Below are 19,787 nucleotides of genomic sequence, written 5' to 3'. Positions count from 1 at the left end.
AAATTCAGAGATGGGGCTACCAATGGATGGAACTAGAAGTTTCGATTATTGGTGTCCAGGAGGTAACAGAAACCATGGGCATGGGTGAGATAACCCTGAGAAGGACGTGATGCCTACTCCAGGTAATAAGCTAAGGCTGCTTACTGTAGTCCAGTGGTGGAGCCCGAGGACCACTAACCGTTCCACTGTGCCCCTGTAAGCATTTTGGCGATATCTCCACCTACAGCCTTCTGGTTCCATGATGGCTGCCATGTTCCCAGAGATGGGAAAGCAAGTGAGGAAAATAGGACATCTGTCCTGTCTTATTACCTTATAACAGGGCTGAACAGTCCACAAGCTCAACAGACTTCCGGTGCCGTTCTGTGGCTAGAATAAGATGATATGGCCACCTCTGGCAGCAAGGGAGGCTGGGAAGATGAGGACCTTGTAAAGGGAGGCAGGATTGCCAGGCCAGACTTAAAAGGACTAGAATTCACACAACTGCTCTGGGAAGTGGTAGGCTAATTGGTGTGTGCAGAGGTGGGCCTTTGGAAGGTGAGGAAACCAAACAGTCTAGGCCTGGGGATGGGAGACCTTGCTGAACTGTAGGAAGGACAGGCTACCCAGTAAGTTGGGAGGAGAAGTCTGCAGAGGGGCAATGAGGCAATTCAGAGAATCAGAAGATTCAGCTGGGCATGCAGACCAGCTACTTGCCATGTGCCAGACTCTGTGCCTTTATAGAGACCCCAGGGTGAAAGGGCTAGTCTCATCTCCCTCAGAGTTTACACAACTGAGCTGTAACCCCTCAGCTGTGTCACGTCTGGGCTAGGGGCTGGAATCACAGTAGTAGAGACATAACCCCTGCTCTATAGAGGTTAACTGAAAATTGAGGTAAACTACGATATCCAGTGGATGGGTGGGGCTTGAAATTGTGCAGGGAGAGAGGGTGTTCTGGACATTCCAGGTGCACAGGTGTGGGAAGGCAACCGGTGGTCTTGCTTGTGGAGATGGGTGGTGATAAGGAAGTCACTGAACCAGAGCCACAATCATCAGCCTGTCTTAGGGAGTATATAGGACAATCAGGTGGGGGCAGCCAATAGGCAGGTAGATACTGGAAGCCAGTGCATGAAATATTCAAATTACCAACAAGAAGGGCTGGAAGCCCCAGCAGATGAGGATGGCAGAGCCTAGTGCAGTGGTTCTCAACCAGTGATCTCCATACCCAATGGCAATGTCTGGAGACACTTTGGGGAATCAAACGGGGGATGATAACTTGCTATTCAGTGGGGAAAGGGCAGGGATGCCGCTAAATATCCTACAGTGCTTCCCACAACAGAGAAATGTCAATGGCGCCTAGGTTGAGAACCCCTGGCCTGGTGCAATGGTTCAAAACTTTTTGGTCACAATCCCCTTATAGTGTTAAAAATTGAGGACATCTAAGTAACTTTTGCTTATGTAGCCTCAGAATATTACACCACACATGCAAGAAAGAATGACAATGAAAAAAAGTATTGTGAAGATAGTTTTGACTTTGTGAACCCTCCTGAGAAGGTCTCCTGAACCAGTAAGAAGACCAGAACCACAGTTTGAGATCAATGGCCTGGTGCTTAAGGTCACAGCTCTGAGTTCGAACCACAGCTCAGCCATTTACTAGCTGGGACAAAATGAATTAACGTTTCTGGTCTTCACCTTGCCCCATTGAAGTCCAAAGGTGACAGGGATATTTATCTGCTGCCTAAGGCTACTATTTACATGCAATAAAGCACTTAAACAGGGCCAACTATTACAAGTTATCATTGCTATAATGCCAACAAATACACTGGGCTCGAGGCCGACTTGCCTTCAACACGTTTGTCAAGAAAATAAATCTAATTCAGGCAGGGAAAGCCCGCAGGCCTGGGTGGTGATCTTTCTTGTACCAGGTTTTGATGGATGAGAAGAGCAGTGCAATAAAGGCAGGGCGTTCTGGTCAGCTTAACAAAAACTCTCAGGGCAGGGGCCCCTGTTCCCCAGCAAAGCACTGGACCGAGAAAGCCCGGAACCTTTGTGTCCTGAGCATTCCCCAAAATGTCTTCGTCCATATCGGGGACCTCCGCCTGTACCTTTCCACACAACCTTTTACCCAGACTCAACATGGCGTTAAAATCCTACAAGGCACCTTTGTCTTTCTTGGTTCCCAACTGGAGGTTTTACCCCGCCCATTAGCCGCAGAGATCACCGCCCACAGTCCGATGCCTGCCTAGCCCCTCCACGCGTCCGACCGTGGGGTCCCTTTCCAAGATGGCAGTAGACCCCTGGCCATTTGGGGGGCTCTGTTTCCGTTTCCGGGATCAGAATCCGGAAGTGGCCGTTGAGGGGCCTCTTCCCATCTCCAGATGCGGTAGCTGCAAGAGGAGGGCGAACGGTGATGGCGGCGGTCGCAGCGAATGTGGCGGCTGCGGCCGAGGACCAAGAGCCGCAGCGCGAAGCTGTGCCGAGCCTCGAGAGCCAGCGGCTCCAGATCGAAAACGGCGAGAGTGGACGAGGGCGTCCACTGCGGGCCGGCGAAAGCTGGTGAGGCAGGGCTGCGAGCGGATCCTCGGCAGAGGGGGACAAGCGGGGGCGTAGGCAGCTGCGGGGGACGTGGCGGCCGAGGTCCGCAGAACTACCGCGGGGGTGGGGGAGTGGCCTGTGGGACTGCGGGCGGGAAGGGCGGGGAAGTGCCTGCTAGTGGATCGCCTTGTCTGGGAAAGGGGCGGGGACTGTATGGTGGCGCCCGAGGCCTGAGAACAGGAGAGGGTTTGTTTGGGAGAGGCGGCGGGGGCGGGGCCGGGGAGAAAACGGTCACGGGGGTGGGGCCGGGCCTGCGTGGTGGAACTCGGAACCTGGGAAAGGGCGGGCTCGGCGGCCGAGGCCGGGGGGCGTGGTCTGCGCGGCGTTTAAGTAGCTTCTGGCGGCAGGGGCCGCCTGCGGTTGCCTGGCGCCTGAGAGCTGGGGAAAGCGGATGACGTCAGGCAGAAAAGCGGAATCCGAGCCTTAGGGCTGTGGGCGGGCGAGAGGGAATCGGAGCCTGCGTGGTGGAGGGAGCTGGCGCCTGGGAACGAGGCTTGTGACGTGGGCCGAGGGGCGTGTCCTGAGGCCAAGGAAAGACTGCAGAGGGGAGGTGGTGCCTGTGAAGCAGAAAATGGCGCCTGCGAATGAGCAAAGTTTGTGACGCGGCGAGGTTTTTGCCTCTGGCCGAGGCCTTCTTCCCAGGACGGGAGAAAGTGCAGGTGATTGGCACGGGAGGGGCCTTCGATGTTACGTCTGTTTTCTGTTTTAGTACTGTTTTGTTTTTGTAATCAGGAGAAATAGCTATTTAAAAAAAAATGTCAATGCGTATCTTGATAAATCCGCTTGTTTTACTGATTTCTTGGCTAACCAGTGCTTGAAATGTACTGTTTCTGGGTTTATTTTATTTCTCGCCGAGTTGCATCTCATTTTAAAAATTGTGATATACGTAAGACCTAACAAGATCGCATAAAACGTTTACATAGCCCAGGTTGATGGACATTCTGTAAAAAATACACGGCCTGTGCTCTTCAAAAATTTCAAGGTCGTGAAAGACAAAGGATGAAGAACTGTTCCAGATTAAAGGAATTAATGGAATTTAAAGAGTCATAACTAAAATGCAATGTGTGGTCCTGGATTGGATCCTGGAGCAGAGAAAAATAAATTATTTTTAAAAATCAGGTTTTTTCTCATAAAATTAATTTTCTTTTTTTTTTTTTTACTGTTAAAGATGTTAATGGGGAAATTGGTGAAATTTGACTGAGACTTGTAGATTAGATATCAGCAGTGATAATTTCTTGATTTAGTTAATTGTACTGCAATTATGAAAGAGTATCTTTTTTTTAAGGGAATACATAACGAAATTTTTACGGATAAAGAACCGTCTTGTAAGCCGCTTACTCGCAAATGGTTGGAAAAAATAGCGTACATAAAAATGTATGTAAAAAAAACAATGATGGGGCGAATGGATAAATGTTAAATTTGGGGAATCTGGATGAAGGGTATACGGGAATTCTTTATATTACTTTTGCAATATTTTTCAGTCTATATCAAAGTAAAAAAAATCAAAGAATAATAAAACAAATTTGTGAATTCACCATTCAGCTTGAAATTCAGACCGTTAGCTTAAGAAATCCTGTGCCCCTCTTGGGTGAAAATCCCTCTCCGTGCGCCACTGTTAGCCTGAATTTTTCAATTTGTTAACGTTTTTCCATTTCTGTATGCATCCATAAGTAGTATTTGTGGTCTAAGCTTTCATTTTATGGAGGATACATGTGAAATCATACTAGGTGCGTACCGTGTGCCCTCCGCATCATATCAGGCGGTACATGGTATCCACATGACGTCATTGGTGACGTTAGCCTTGATCATTTGGTGAAGGTGGTATCTCTGCCCTGTTTCTCCACTATAAAGGTACTTTTTTTTCTTTTCTTACACGGTAATTCTTTTAAAAACATATTTCTTTCCATCCATTCCTCAAAACGTTTAACAGCTTCCCATCTCGTGTAGTGTAAATGCTATGATTCTTACAATGACTGGCAAGGCTGGTCTCAGGCTCCGATTGCTTCTCTGATCTCGCCTCTGATTTCCAGCACACCTCCCCCCCCCCCCCCCCCCCCCGCAAGCTCTCTCCATCCCGCCATATTAGACCCTTGCTGTTCCTGTAACACTGTGGGCATGCACTCACCTGAGGGCTTTTCTGAGTGAGGTTTGCTCATTTTAGAGTTCTCTAGTCACAGTGCTAGTGAGATATATGTGTCCCTGTTATTGGGGACTAGGCCAAGCTGAGGTTGTCCAAATAGGGAATACGAAATCTTTTTTTTTTTTTTTTGAGTGTTGCACTGTAACTGTTCAGCAAGGAAAAGCCTCATTCCATCCTGAGAATAAACAACAATTGCTGGAACGTTTTTTAATAGTTCATTTGGATGTGTTCATGGGGTTGGGGGCTCCCGTTCCTGCCGCATCCTGCCTTTACAGCCGCCTGGTGACAATACCCTTTAAAATTACCTCATGGGTATGGGTTTCCTTTCGGGGTGTTGAAAATGTTTTGGAACTAGATAGAGGTCGCGGTTGCACAACACTGTGAATGTACTAAATGCCACTGAACTGTTCATTTGAAAATGGTTAATTTTTTGTGAATTTTTAAAAGTATGTTTTGTCAATAAAAAAAAAAAAATTACCCCACCAATGTTGGTTCAGTATTGAAGCCAGTTCATCTCTGCAGTTGTGGCTGATAGATAACATGAAGCCTTTTTCCTTAACTCTATTTTAAAAATGCTTATCTACTTAGGTGATAGCAAAGCATCTCAAGGTTCTTTAATTTGCTTTTCATTTTATAGGAGTTTGCTGCAGTGGTCACGAAATTTGTGTTTACAAAGCATTTCGAAGTCACCAGTATTAATATTTTGCACCTTCTTTTGTCAGCTGGCAGATCTGGGCAAGGACAAGTAATCTGGCCATCTGAACTGATTTAATTTCTAGGAAAAACTTGTATTTTAAGAGTAAATTGAAATCTATGATAGTAAAACTTCCTTGGCAAATACCAGTTTTGCTTTTTAAGAATGAACTATCTACAAACATAATTAAATCAGGGAGAGTGGAGGGAGTTTCTAGAAGGTTTGTGCAGGGTGTGTGTAGTTTCCTAACAGGTAAGCAGGCAAGGAGTTCTTTGTTCAGGTAAAGGAAGTAGTGTGGCAGAGTGGATAGTGATGTGTGAAGGGAAAGTGACAGTGTTCCATTCGAGGTTAAGGGCTACCCTAGAAAGGCTGAGGGTTTTCTGTCAGTGGAGAAGTCTGCACAGCACCAGGGACCATAGAGTGTAATGAAGACCCTAGAACTCAACCAGCAATTTTCACCATTTGCTTGGTGACTTCTGTAGTAGCTCTTAAACAAGGTGGATATGCCTTGACTTCTGGAACTAATGAAAATACTGAAATAAACAATAAGCCTCTGGCAATTCCGTTGTCACTGAGTTGGTCCCCCTAGTGCTTGTTCAGAGTTTTCATGAAGAGGGGGGTTTTGGGTGTTTAGAGTCCTGGACTGGGGCATCTTTTGGTAGATCATAATTGCACCAGTCTTTGTTGCTTGAACATGAGTATGCTTTTTAGCTTGAAAATACACAATTACTGAAAGATACTTGAAATTCTAATTATGATTAATATAATTAAGGTAGGAAGATAAACTTGCTTTTTGATTTGTCATTTTTCAAAAATACCAAGTGTACACTTACCGCCATGAGCACTGGGTGTAATATATAGAATTGTTGAGTCACTATATTACACACCTGAAACTGTGTTAACTTTACTGGAATTAAAATTAAAAACCCAATAAAATTTAAAGAAAATGTTAAGTTTGGAACATGGACGAGCTTTTATAAAAATTTTAAGTTCTTTGAAATTTGGAGAATTTTAATTAAACCTAGTTATGCCTATTGCCATTCTTTCCTTTTATAGGGGAACAGAGCAAATCTTTGTGTTATCTCCCAGAGGTGGTTTCGCCATAAAAGAACATTTTAATAGTATTACTCTGGATTGGGGAAAGACAAATCAAAAATAGTTGTTGGGGGAAAAAAAGATATACATTGAAGTAAAGACAAAAAATACTTATAGTCAACTTTGTAAAAATGCAGTGATAAATAACAAAGATGATTAGAAGCGTAACTTTTTTGATGTCAGAAAACACCTAGAGTTAATAATTTGGTGTTAAAAAAGGACCTTATAATCTGGGCATAGAATAATGACGTTTTACAGAAAAGGCCCAAATTCTAATTTTCCTCCTTTGGTGTGTTATAGATGTAGCAATTTACAGTAAAGGATTCATTTACATGCCTCTGTGTACATCTGTTTAGGCCTAAACGGATATATAAGTGATAAACTTAGAACAGCATAGTACTATGTTTACTGTCTGAATAGGCTGACAAAGCTTTTAATAAACAAATAGGAAACCCTACCTCTTCTTTAAAATCCGTATTTCTGTTTTTCTCTGATTTTTGTATCTAGTATAGTTGACCTGATATGTATATTGTTACCTTAAGCAATATAACCAATTTTTTCAGACATGAGAGAAAACCAGAGGACAAAGAACTTTGTTGAGTGGGTTTTTTTCCCCCATAAGCACATATTTCGTAAGCACTTCAGGGAATTTGAGGAAATAGAAACATAAGGGACTTTAGCATGATCTGTTTTATTTCTATATACTGGCAGGAAGAAATTGAAAAATGAAAATTTAAAAGATACCATTTATGATTGCTTCCTCTCGATCAGATACCTAGGGGTAAATCTAACAATGTATGTGCTTCCCTATCAGACGATGGCAGTTCTGTCATGACTGCCATCTGGGCTGACGGATCATGAGACCTCCCAATTTCAGAGATGTTAAACATTTTTAAAGTGTCCTTGAACCCGAAGAAATCTGGTAGTCTTATTCTGTGAAAATTGGTATAAACGTCAGGCTCCTGTGAAGACTTTAGAAATTCAGGTACGAGGGATTTTGCTCACCTCTGCAGTGTGATTTTTTTTTAATTGCTGTATAGTTGATACACAATGTTACATTAGTTCCAGGTGTATGCTACAGAGTGGTTTTAATGTTAATTTTCCTTAAAAATCTGCTCTTCATTCAAGGATGAGCAGTGCCTCCCCTTGCAAGGAAAAACTTTAGGGAAGATGTTAAGGTCATAGACCTGCCAGCGGAGGCATTGAAAGCCACAGCAGGGAGGGGTGGGGGGTCAGTGATGGGGTGTTCCAGAAGAGTGATGGGAGGTTTGTGGCATGCGCCACTGGGGCAGGGAGGGCGTGTGTTCCTGGTATGAGTGATGTGCAGGGGGTTCAGTGCAGCAAAAACAAACAACAAAATGTGTGCCTGTGTGGGTGACGCATGACTGTTGCAAGGTTTTCTAGCCCTCCATCCCTCCACCTCCCTCATCCTTTTATGAACACAGGAAAAGTTGCCATTTTAAAGAATCCCACTGAAAGGGTTAAATTGCTAGAACACTAATCACTACAGCTTGAGAGTAATATTTTTAAAAATTGTTTATTTGAGGCGGTTAACTTTGGGACAGCCTCTTATATGTCACAAATCCCATAGCAGAGCAGGTGTGTGACTGAGTGTGGACAGGGGTTGTGTGTCTGCGAGCTTTGAGGTCCAAGCCCTGGGACTGAATCAGTAACGGCTAACATTCATTTAGCATTTTTTTAAAGATTTTATTTATTTATATGACAGATAGAGATCACAAGTAGGCTGAGAGGCAGGCAGAGGAGAGAGGAGGAAGCAGGCTCCCTGCGGAGCAGAGAGCCTGATGTGGGGCTCGATCCCAGGACCCTGGGATCATGACCAGAGCTGAAGGCAGAGGTTTAACCCACTGAACCACCCCGGTGCCCCCATTTAGCATTTTTTACTCTATGTCAGGTCTCTCTGGTCTTGAGAATTGCCCTTGACATTTTACAGAGGCAGTGTTCAGCCGTCCTAAATGTTCATCCTAGGTGTCGTGCATATCAGAGTTCCTCTTTTAAAAGAGGGCAGGTCAAGCTGTACACTTTAAAATGGTTCAGATGGTAAATTTTACAGTATGTGCTGCTTTTTGCCACAATTAAAAAAAGAGAGAGAGAGAGGGACGCCTGGGTGACCCAGTCGGTTATGTGTCTGCCTTCTGCTCAGGTCATGATCCTGGGGTCCTGGGATCGAGCCCCGGGTCAGACACCCCATTCAGTGGAGAACCTGCTCTTCCTCGCTCTGCTCCCCGCTCCTGCTCTCTCTTATTATCTCTGTCTCTCTCTCAAATAAATAAAATCTTAAGAAAAAAAAAAAGAACGAGCTAGTCACCATAAGCTTGGAGATCTATTATAAAGCCGAAATAAATCCTCAACACAAAAGTGACCAAAAAAGGTGGGATACAGTCTTTGAAGGAGTTCTTTTAGCATCTTAAAATCTTCTCAGTTTCTGAACAGGTTTCCAGAATTTAATAATTGATTTCTTACTCTCCCTTTATATATCCTTTCTAAACATTGCACACTTAATGAGTGGCTAAAAGCTCTACAACATTAGCTGTAAATAACGGGTAATTTTCAGCCTAATTCTTTGTTCTATAATAAAACCTCATATTTCCTGGCATTCTGGATGTGGGTTTGTGGTTTGTTTTGTCTTGTTTTGTTTGGGGTTTTGCCATTTTCTGTTTTTATTTGTTTTTATTTTTATTTTTTTAAAGATTTTATTTACTTATTTGACACAGAGATCACAAGTAGGCAGAGAGGCAGGCCGAGAAAGAGAGGAGGAAGCAGCCTCCCTGCTATGTAGAGAGCCCGATGCGGGGCTCGATCCCAGGACACTGGGGTCATGACCTGAGCCGAAGGCAGAGGCTTTAAACCACTGAGCCACCCAGGAGCCCCCGTTTTCTATTTTTAATCAAATCTCTTTTAGTGTCCTCAGAAATTAGGTAATCTGTTTAAACCTGAGTTTCGTTGAATGCATTTTGCTTCTGATTATTTTTATATGATGGTGAAGCTTTTTTAAAATTTTCATGTTAAGTTCTGGGAGAGATTTCCCTTTTTTATTGAGCTATAATTGACACATATCCTGGTATTATTTTAGGTGTATGTGAAATTTGTCATGTCGAATGGCAGTGTGTTGATCTTTTTAGTCTACTAACCATAGGAAGTGGTACCACTAATTCCAGGTGACCATGTGCCGCCCTTGTTCCCCGTCTGGTCCAGGTTCCTCGTGGTGCGGCACTGGTACAAACAGTGGGAAGCGTATGTGCAGGGAGGAGACAAGGACTCTGGCACCTTCCCAGGCTGCATCAATAATGCTGACCTCTTTGAAGGTACCAGACCTCTCCCTCCCCACCTCAGTCAAGCCCTAGAGCTCTTGTCCCCTCTGTCCTTAGAGCCAACGATCATAAGCGTCTTCACTGACCTATGTCGTCGGGGTGAAGGCCAGAGTGACTTACCACTTTCCCTCCCTGATTCTTCCTCTACCCCCGGCAGACCAGGTAAACTGGCACCTCAGGAAGGGTCTAGTGGAAGGTGAGGATTATGTGCTGCTCCCAGCGGCGGCTTGGCATTACCTGGTCGACTGGTACGGTGTAGAGCATGGCCAGCCACCCATTGAGCGCAAGGTACAGTGGATGAGGCGGGTGCTTGGGGCAGGAGAAAGGCCTTGGAGGCCCGGGATGGGTCTAGACTCGTGTACGTGGGTGCCCGCATACGCTGTGTAGCCACATCCTGTCTGCACTCCTCTCCCCTCAAGTATCTTGGTGTGTGTACGTCTGTGTGCATGCTCCTCTGACCTCAGAAGTTGTCGTGCCTGTGCCTGTGTCTGAGTGTCTGTGTGTCTGTTGTGTGGGTACACCCGTTTGCGCGCCCCTCCTCCTCCCAGGTTGTGGAGCTGCCCAGCGTCCAAAAGGTCGAAGTGTATCCAGTAGAGCTGCTGCTGGCCCGGCACAGTGATATGGACACAACCCACACTGCTCAATTCAGCCGTACGGATTCTGTTGGTAAGTCGGAGGGCCACAGAGTGAGTCGGCCTTCCTGCTGCTCGGTGACCCAAGACAGCTGGGGCCTTGTCTGTGGAAAGCAGCAGTTGGGCTTTGGAGGACCAGGAAGGTATTGATTTAGTTGGGCAGAGGCCCTGAGGGCATGCCCTAGAGTCCTGAGGGGGTATGAGCTGCTCTCCCATGGCTAAGATGGTACGCCAGAGGCTCCTTGCTGGGGGTGGTCTCGGGTCCCCAGCCAGCATCTGTCACTCGGAGATGTGTCACTCGGGCACACAAGGTATTGACCAGGCGTGCAAAGTCTGAGGATGGGTCAGGGGCTGATGCCGAGATGGGTCGATCATTCAGGGTCTCAGGAGGATCCTCTGCCACCTTCCACAGACCTCGTTCTGCGCACCGCCCGAGAGCAGTTTCTGGTGAGCCCCCAGGAAGAAACACGGCTGTGGATCAAGAACGCCGAGGGCTCTTTTGAGAGATTGTGTAACACACGAGTCACAGTGCTCGACGCTGCCCTCAAGACTGGGCAGGTGAGGGTGGGGAGGGCCTTCCTGCTCACCACCAGTGCTCTCAGGTTGGAGGAAGGGAGAGTGAGATGCCCATAGGCCCTCCATGAGTGCCTGCTTTTCTTTCTCTTCCTCAACCCAGGTGGTCATCATGGAGACCCGAAACAAGGATGGCACTTGGCCTAGTGCCCAGCCACAGGCCGTGTAAGCCCCTAGAGTGTCTGGGTCAGAGTGGGGTACCCCTAGTAGGCAGGATGACTGAGTTCATGAGCCTATTTCTTGTGCACACCGTTGGCCTTCAGCTGATAAGCATTTTCCCTCTGCCCTAGGAACACTGCATTGGAGGAGGATGAGAACTTCCAGGGCCAGCCAGGCATCTGTGGTCTCACCAACCTGGGCAACACATGCTTCATGAACTCGGCCCTGCAGGTTGGGCGAGTAGAGTTGTGTCTGGCACAGCAATGGGGGTGGGCCTCAAGTGAGGAGGATTGGGTTGGGGGACTGTAGGGCAAGGGGTTAGGTGGGAAGCTGGGGTTCCACAGGTCGGACCTGATGTGCCTGCGGTCCTCCCTGAAACATCAGTACCTTCTCGCTCTGCTCCCCTCTGTTTTGGGTTCTTTTCTCCTTTGTCACCACGTTCTTCCTTTTCTCGAGATGCTGCCTTCTCTCCCCTGCCTCATTCCCCCCCCCTTCTGTCCCCTTCCTCTTTGCTTCTTCCTTTCTGTCTCCACCTTGGTCACCCCTCTCTCCTCTCCTCTGCCTCGTTTTCCTGGGCCCTGCCTTCTGCAGTGCCTCAGCAATGTGCCACAGCTCACCGAGTACTTCCTCAAAAACCGCTACCTGGAGGAGCTCAACTTCTGCAACCCGCTGGGCATGAAGGGTGAGATCGCCGAGGCCTATGCAGACCTGGTGAAGCAGGCCTGGTCCGGCCACCACCGGTCCATCGTGCCTCATGTGTTCAAGGTATGACTCAGGCTTGGGCTGCCCCTGCCCATGCACCCCCCCCACACACACACTGCCCCCGCCCCTGCTCCTGCCCTCTCACCCTGACCACCCTGCCTGTCTTCTCAGACCAAGGTTGGCCACTTTGCATCCCAGTTTCTGGGCTACCAGCAGCATGACTCGCAGGAGCTGCTGTCGTTCCTCCTGGATGGGCTGCATGAGGACCTCAATCGCGTCAAGAAGAAGGAATATGTGGAATTGTGCGATGCTGCTGGGCGACCAGATCAGGTGGGCATTCCTCAGAGACTCCTGTGCTGAGAGCTCCATTAAAATCACCAGGGCCTCAGCTTCAGGGATCCTCTGGGCTCCCTGGGGCCTCCCACACACCCTACCTGACCTCCCAGCCCAGAGTTACCCCTCACCCAGTATCCTGTCCAAATACACCCCAGCCTGACTGAACACCACCTCCAGAGAGCCCTGGCTATAACTCCGTCCCTGCACTTTGCCATGACCCTCACCTTGACTTCAGCTCCATGCACACCCACCCCAAGCTGCAGTTTCCCCTTCCCTGGGCAAACCTTGTCACCCACCATGACATTGTCAACAGGAGGTCGCTCAGGAGGCCTGGCAGAACCACAAACGGCGGAATGATTCTGTGATTGTGGACACTTTCCACGGTCTCTTCAAGTCCACGCTGGTCTGCCCTGACTGTGGCAACGTGTCAGTGACCTTCGACCCCTTCTGCTACCTCAGTGTCCCGCTGCCTGTCAGCCACAAGAGGGTCATGGAGGTCTTCTTCGTCTCCATGGATCCTCGCCGCAAGCCAGAGCAGGTATGGGGTCATGGAGATGTGGGAACGTGATGAGGGCTGTAGTCTGAGTTTGAGGGCTCTGCTGTACCTTGATGTGGCCCACACCGACTGACCACATGCCCTTCTGCTCTTGTGTGGATACTGTTTTCCCCTACAGCACCGGCTCGTGGTCCCCAAGAAGGGCAAAATCTCGGATCTGTGTGTGGCTCTTGCCAAACACACTGGCATGTCGCCAGAGAGGGTGAGGCTCTGCAGGTACAGGGAGGGTGGGATTGAGGGGCAGGGAGGCAGAGGGCCCAGACGAGCCCCCACTGCATTCCATTCCCAGATGATGGTGGCTGATGTGTTCAGTCACCGCTTCTATAAGATCTACCAGCTGGAGGAGTCTCTGAGCAGCATCTTGGACCGAGATGATATTTTCATGTGAGTGAGGGCCCTGGGGATTTAAGGGTACCTCAGGAATCTCCTCCTCTTAGTCAGCTTCCCTGCCCACCTTTGGCTGGACTCACAGGCCACCCGCCTTGTGCAGGGTTTGGATCATGGGCCTTAGTAGGGCAGAAGCCTTGGGGCTGTCAGGAAGGTGGGCAAGACATCCTTACACAGGGGGTTCCTGGGTGTTTTTTCCTCGTACGTGGTGGAGGCTCTTGTTTCTTCATTTTAGTCAGCACACGCTGAGTATCTCCTGTGTACTGGGTACTTGATTCTCCTTCCTTACTCCTGTTGGAGTCCTCAGAAAACCAAAAGGGATTTTTGAAATAGGGAACACTAAGATATTTTCCAAACATCGGAGTATTCAGAACAAATTTGAAGTTAAAATAGAAAGTGCAGGGACGCCTGGGTAGCTCAGTTGGTTAAGCATCCGGCCTGTGATTCAGGCTCCGGTCACAAACTCGGGGTTAGGGGATCAAGCCCTGCATCGGGCTTTGTTCTGAGCAGGGAGTCTGCTGGAGAGTCTTCGCACTGCCGCTTACCCCACTTGCACTTGAGTGCATGTGCTTTCTCTTTTCTCCCGCTCGCGCTCTCAAATAAATCTTTAAAAAAATAGAAAATAAAAATAAAACAGTAAGTGCTACATCTTGAGTAGAGAAGATCTTTTTAAACCAAGGAGGGTTTTCCAAAAACAAAATGGTTTTAGATCCCTTCATCGCTAAAAATTTGTGTCACTTTCCTCAATGCTTTTTTACCACCAGAGCGCTCTGTGAAATATCAGGCAGAGTGTTGGGCCATCTACCAGTCTGTAAAGCGCAAACCATGGGGTGGCTCTTCAGACCCTTTAAAAAACTATTTTCTGGCCATGAGGGGTGAGTGAGTAGAAGAGCTGGGGCAGAGTCCCCAAGTCCCTCTGGCGTGTCCTGATCAGGTGTGACACGATATTCACGCCCTACCCCACCCCACCCCCGCACAGATACGAGGTGTCAGGCAGGTCTGCTATTGGCGAGAACACCAGGGAGGATGTCGTGCTTCCCATCTACCTGCGGGAGCGCACTCCAGCCCGGGACTACAACAACTCCTACTATGGGCTGATGCTCTTCGGGCACCCTCTCCTGGTGTCGGTGCCCCGCGACCGGCTCTCCTGGGATGCCCTCTATCATATCCTGCTCTACCGCCTGTCGTGAGTCTGCCTTTTGGGGTGCAAAGGGGGGAAGGTGGAGTCCGAATTCAGACCTGGGTGTTGAGCTGCTTGTTGCCAACCCTCTTCCGCTTCCAAAGCAAAGCTTAACGTGGCCGGAGAGGAACTTGGAGGGTTTTTTTGCTCGGTCTACACCTCCGGCTTTGCCGCTGCCTCTCCTGGGTGTTGGGGATAACCGGGGTCAACAAAATGGACAAAAAACACATACCTTTGTCCTGTGCATCGCGATTACCCTCTCCTTGGTGAGGCAGGGTTATTTGGATTTTTATGAAGAGATTTCCACTGTGCCCTAAAATCCGGAGGCTTTAGCGAGGCAAACAGCGGTGGGCTCTCTGGCTTAATTTCTCGTTTGTGCTGCACTAACAAGTCCATTGCTCAGAGGCCTGATTAAAGTTGACAGTTTATGGGGTGTTTATTTGAAGTGGCTCACCATGCTTAAGGTCCATACTCCTTAGCCGTGGCTCACGAGACCCTACCTGGTCGAGCGACCTCTACCTGCACTTCTGTGTCATCTCCGGAGACCTTCCGGGCTCAGCATGAACAGCTGCTTGTGGGGGCCTTTGTCAGTGGTTTCCCATCAGAAGCCAAGTGGAGTCCGTCCGGGGCCCTGGCCTCCTGGCCCCCGTGGCCCTCCTCAGGAGTCTGCTCTGCTCTCTTGGCAGGCGCTATGTGACCAGACCCAGCTCAGATGATGAAGACGACGGAGATGAGAAAGGTGAGCAGGGGTGAGGAGAGAGAACTGACAAGGATGACGGTCTGTACGAGCCAGTCTAGGGCCCGAAGGAGGGGTGGAGGTCTGGGGGAGGTCTGCCCACATTCACATGGCCGCTCAGCCACCTGGGGGCTTATCCAGACCCGCGTCTGCCACCCTCCCCTGTCCTCGCAGACATGGAGGATAAGGACAACATCCCCAAGCCTGGACACGTGGCTGGGGGCAGCTCCCAGGATTCTGGGCCAGAGCAGGCCGGGCCCAGCTCCGGAGTCGCAGGCGGGAGCCGGGCCCCTGTGGACAGCTCCCCTGGACCATCTCACTGGCCCCAAAGGGCGCGGCGCAAGCACCTGTTCACCCTGCAGACCGTGAACTCCAATGGGACCAGCGATCGCTCGACCTTCAACGAGGATACCCATGGTGTCTCCTTCAGCTGTGAGCCAGGGTTGGGAGGCGGGTGGGGGGGTTCCTTGGCAGCAGGGCCCATGACCACCTCCCTCGCCCCCAGCCCAGCCGTATATTGCCATTGACTGGGAGCCGGAGATGAAGAAGCGTTACTATGACGAGGTGGAGGCTGAGGTAAACGAGCCCCCAGCCCCCCACCCGCCACCCTTCACACCCCTGCCCCCCCACCTCCTCCAAGCTGTGACCACAGAGCTCCCAGGGACTCAGATTCCCAGCTTCAGAGGCCATGACCTTCACTGCGGGGCACAGGTCTCCTGCCCCCACTCCCTTTCACGTGCCATCCTCACTCCTGGCCATTTCCCACCCCCCGCCCCCGGCCTAGGGCTACGTGAAACATGACTGTGTCGGGTATGTGCTGAAGAAGGCTCCCGTGCGGCTGCAGGAGTGCATTGAGCTCTTCACCACTGTGGAGACTCTGGAGAAGGAAAATCCCTGGTGAGGGACTGGAATGGGGTCTCTTGGGGGGATAACTGGGCGGGACGACCTGGCCAGATCCCTCTTACCTGTAAATATCCCTCCTTTGCCCCTCACTCGGACCCTTCCTGCCACTCTGACCACCAGTACTCAGGCTCGGTCCCACTTGAGAGCCTTGGCCTTTCTCTTCCTCCTTCCAGTCCAGTTACCTGCAGGACTGGACGCGCCATTTTGCTCAGGTCTCTGACCCAACGTCAGCTTATCAGAGCTCTCTCTTTCTACCCTGTTAGAAGCCACTCCCCCCACACCATCTCTCCTTCCGTTCCCTCCCCAGGCTCACTCTGTCTAGCCCAGCATTACTTTCCTCCTGGCTCAGTAATACCACTTGTTGGCATGTCCTGGATCCCCTTTGCATCATTCTTTGCTTTTTCCATCAGAGGAAACTCTTGAGGGTGAAGACTTCTAAGTTTCTGCTGTGATCTCTTCTCACTGATGATAATGGGGGGTGGGGAGGGCAGGGACAGGAGGCGCTCAGTAGCTCCTTGCAGGATAAACAAGATATAAAGGGACAACCAAAAAGTTGAAACCAGTCACGAAAATTGGAGTGGCTTCTCCATGGAGCAGGGGTGGCCACAGGACTGGGCAGTAAGTGGTCAGTAAGTACTTGGCAAGTGAGTGAGTGGATAAAATGGAGAAGTAGAGGGACAGAGGCAGGCACTAAACAAGATGAGTGTCTCATGGACCTGAACCCAAAGCAAACCACGTGCTAGTACGTGACAGCACCTGATGAAGGACAGGGTTTTAACACGGGAGGAGAGCCCAACTGGAGTAACAGGCGGTCTGGAAGGAAGAGCCGCATCTCTGTGACCCCAGACGGGGCCTGTGCCCCCCCCCCCAACACAGAGAGGGGCAGTAGGTGCTCAGTGAGTGCCTGTGCTGACGCGGCCTCGTGTTCGCAGGTACTGCCCTACTTGCAAGCAGCACCAGCTGGCCACCAAGAAGCTGGACCTGTGGATGCTCCCTGAGACACTCATCATCCACCTGAAGCGCTTTTCCTACACCAAATTCTCCCGGGAGAAGCTGGACACCCTTGTGGAGTTTCCTATCCGGTCTGGGCAGGGCCCAGAGCAGGGTGGTTGGGGGAGGGGCAGGGAGCGGGGAAGGGGTGCGCTGGGAGTGACCCTGACCTCCCCCACAGGGACCTGGACTTCTCCGAGTTTGTCATCAAGCCGCAGAACGAGTCGGCGCCAGAGCTGTACAAATACGATCTCATTGCGGTTTCCAACCATTACGGGGGCCTGCGTGACGGACACTGTATGTACCGGGCTGTGGCAGGGCTGGCCTGGCTCAGGGGGTTAGGATATCCCATGTGTGACTAAGATAAGTGAGCGGGTGGCGAGGTTGTCCTGGCGCGCAGAGTGGGGAGGGAACATGGGAAGCTCTCGGGGGTCAAGGGAGCCGGTGTGGACAGCCCCCTTCTCTTGTAGACACGACATTTGCCTGCAACAAGGACAGTGGCCAGTGGCACTACTTCGATGACAACAGCGTCTCCCCTGTAACTGAGAACCAGATCGAGGTGGGATCTCCCTCCATCCTCCCCTTCTCCCGACCCCCCACCCGGCAGCGCGCAGCTCCATGCTGACTCCTGTCCCCTCCCTGCAGTCCAAGGCGGCCTACGTCCTCTTCTACCAACGCCAGGATGTGGCGCGTCGTCTGCAACCCCAGCCCGGCTCATCTGACCCCCCAGCGTCCCCTGCCTGCGGTTCCCCGCCCAACTCTGAGTTCATGGATGTAAACTGAGGAGCTCCCCCCGACTCGGCCCTGCCTCAGGGAAGGAAGCCATCTCTGCTCTCTTCCTTCCTGTACCGGCCCCCTTCCCCCCTCCCCGCCCCCTTACCCGTGTTAGGCTCCCCGTGCCAGGCATCACAGGCTTAGTCGTGGCTACTGTTCTCTCGTGCCGCTCTATTGCTCTCTCCCGGAGAAGAAGAGGTCGTGTCTCCTCCCGGCAGTGTGTTCCCCGCCTGTGTTTGCCCCTTAGAGCATTACCCTCCCCTTCTCTTCTCTATTTATGGTTGTCCCCTTCCCTCTGTCCTCATCCTGGGGTGTTCTGTGGGGGTGGTGGTGGGGTGCACCTGAACACAGAGTGTATTTTCTTATCGAGACCCTGTACCTGCTGTGTATATATAAAGTGCCAGTGTGTTCCTTGGCGGTGTGGTTTCTTCCCCACGCCATCCCTGTGTGTGAGGGGTGCTGCGCCGGGTGCTTGCCAAGGGCTTGCTGAGTGCCGTGTGTGGGGTGGGGGGCGTGGTTTCTGCATCCCTGGACGCCAGACACGGTTCTCAGCACTAACCACGTGCCCAAGGTTTTCCAGAGAATTTTACATGCCGACTTAAAATCCTCACCATGGTCTCATGTGGGAGTTGTCATCTCCAGTTCAAGATGGGTAAACTGAGGTACAGAGATGAATTAATTGCTCAGATTCTGTCAGGAGATCTCATCTCGTTCGTTACCCTGGTGTTGGTTTCCGGAGGGGGTGTGTTTGACCTCCCTGGACCCAAGACAGCAATCTTTCTGGGGACATGGCCAGCCCCGTATAGCAGATATGGGAAACAGATATCGGACCCCTGGAACAGACAGGCATCCCTGTGGACAAATGTGTGGTTTCTGGACACATGCAAAGATACTAGCCAGACCACCTTGCAGACTCCTAGCAGTGTCCTCCCAGGAGAACTGTGGAGGTGGTACCTGACCCAAACCAGCCAGCCCTATAGGACAAGGGTGCTGTGTCTTTGTCATTCCTGTACTTAGCCCCTGGTGCTCCCCCACCAGATAGGGTCCCTCCAACCTCATACCAGAGAAGAGGGAGCTGGAACACCTACCACGGAACAGGAACAGCATAGCATGTATGGGTATAGGACACCATTTAAACACAGAGCATCTCACACCTGACCCCTCCTATAGGCATCAACCGCTTCGTTTAAGAACCGGCTCCCATGGGACCCACTGTGGGATGGAGCGATGTGGACAGATGTACAGTACGTGGGTGTAAACAAGCCCCCAGCCCCTCACTCTGAGGAAGGGAATCTTGCGCCGTGGGGGTTAATGGACATTCCCACAGGGAGGGCCTCCACGTCCCCCTGGCAAGCCCCTCTTAGGGTCACTCGGCCCAGTGTTACCACCTGCAAACGGCCCCAGTCACACGGCTGACCCCGGCAAGAAGGGAGGTAGTTGACGCGAGGAGCCCAGCTCAAACTGACGTAGGTAGGGCTAGATCCAGGAACTCAAAAAAGCAGTCATTTAATCCTCACAAGGACCATATGATTTGAACACTGTTACCCCATTCTGCAGATGAGGCCCGCCCAAAGAACTGGCTCAGAATGGGCTTTAAGTGCAGAAAGACCTCATTTCATTACCTGTGCATCAGTCAGTCCTGAACAAAGACCTCCTGAAGTGAACCCATTTAAGATAACTTGATTTAACCAAAAATGTCTGGAAATGACAACATGCGGGGTGCCTGGGTGGCTCAGTGGGTTAAGCGTCTGCTTGTGGCTCAGGTCATGATCTCTGGGTCCTGGGATCGAGCCCCGCATCGGGCTCCCTGCTCAGTGAGAAGTCTGCTTCTCCCTCTCATTCTCTGTCTCTCTCCCTCTGCCCCTCCCCACCACCCATTCTCCGTGTCTCTCTCTCCAAGTCTTTTTTTAAAAAATGACAACATGCATAAGAATCAGAATCATAAGAATCAGACTCACAGAGGTGCCTCACAGAATTCTTAGACAACAATGTAAAACAGCTGTGCTGACTCTAGTGCTGGAACTAAAGGT

The 19,787-nt window shown here is 50.3% G+C and overlaps 1 protein-coding gene across 4 annotated transcripts; it reads left to right on the top strand.

The window, feature by feature from the left end:
* Positions 1-2,186: 2,186 nt before the first annotated feature.
* On the top strand, positions 2,187-18,168 carry USP11 (ubiquitin specific peptidase 11). Of its 4 annotated transcripts, none has more exons than XM_082718149.1 (21): positions 2,187-2,532; positions 9,714-9,823; positions 9,987-10,117; positions 10,378-10,495; positions 10,874-11,019; positions 11,138-11,199; positions 11,325-11,424; positions 11,785-11,958; positions 12,067-12,225; positions 12,545-12,769; positions 12,906-12,989; positions 13,077-13,171; positions 14,154-14,360; positions 15,041-15,093; positions 15,265-15,507; positions 15,596-15,666; positions 15,875-15,987; positions 16,926-17,075; positions 17,165-17,280; positions 17,454-17,542; positions 17,629-18,168. In XM_082718149.1, exons 1-21 carry the CDS (start codon positions 2,387-2,389, stop codon positions 17,764-17,766), a joined length of 2,730 nt encoding a protein of 909 aa, XP_082574275.1. In that variant the 5' UTR covers positions 2,187-2,386; the 3' UTR covers positions 17,767-18,168. The 4 variants fall into 4 exon arrangements, with proteins under 4 accessions (XP_082574275.1, XP_082574274.1, XP_082574277.1 ...); XM_082718148.1 differs by having other exon boundaries at positions 15,265-15,522; XM_082718151.1 differs by lacking the exon at positions 2,187-2,532 and adding an exon at positions 3,037-3,230.
* Positions 18,169-19,787: the final 1,619 nt, after the last annotated feature.

The sequence above is a fragment of the Mustela nivalis genome (assembly GCF_964662115.1).
Source record: "Mustela nivalis genome assembly, chromosome: X".
Lineage (NCBI taxonomy): Eukaryota > Metazoa > Chordata > Mammalia > Carnivora > Mustelidae > Mustela > Mustela nivalis.
Note: the sequence above shows the minus strand (reverse complement) of the source record. Positions and strands in the feature narration are given on the sequence as shown.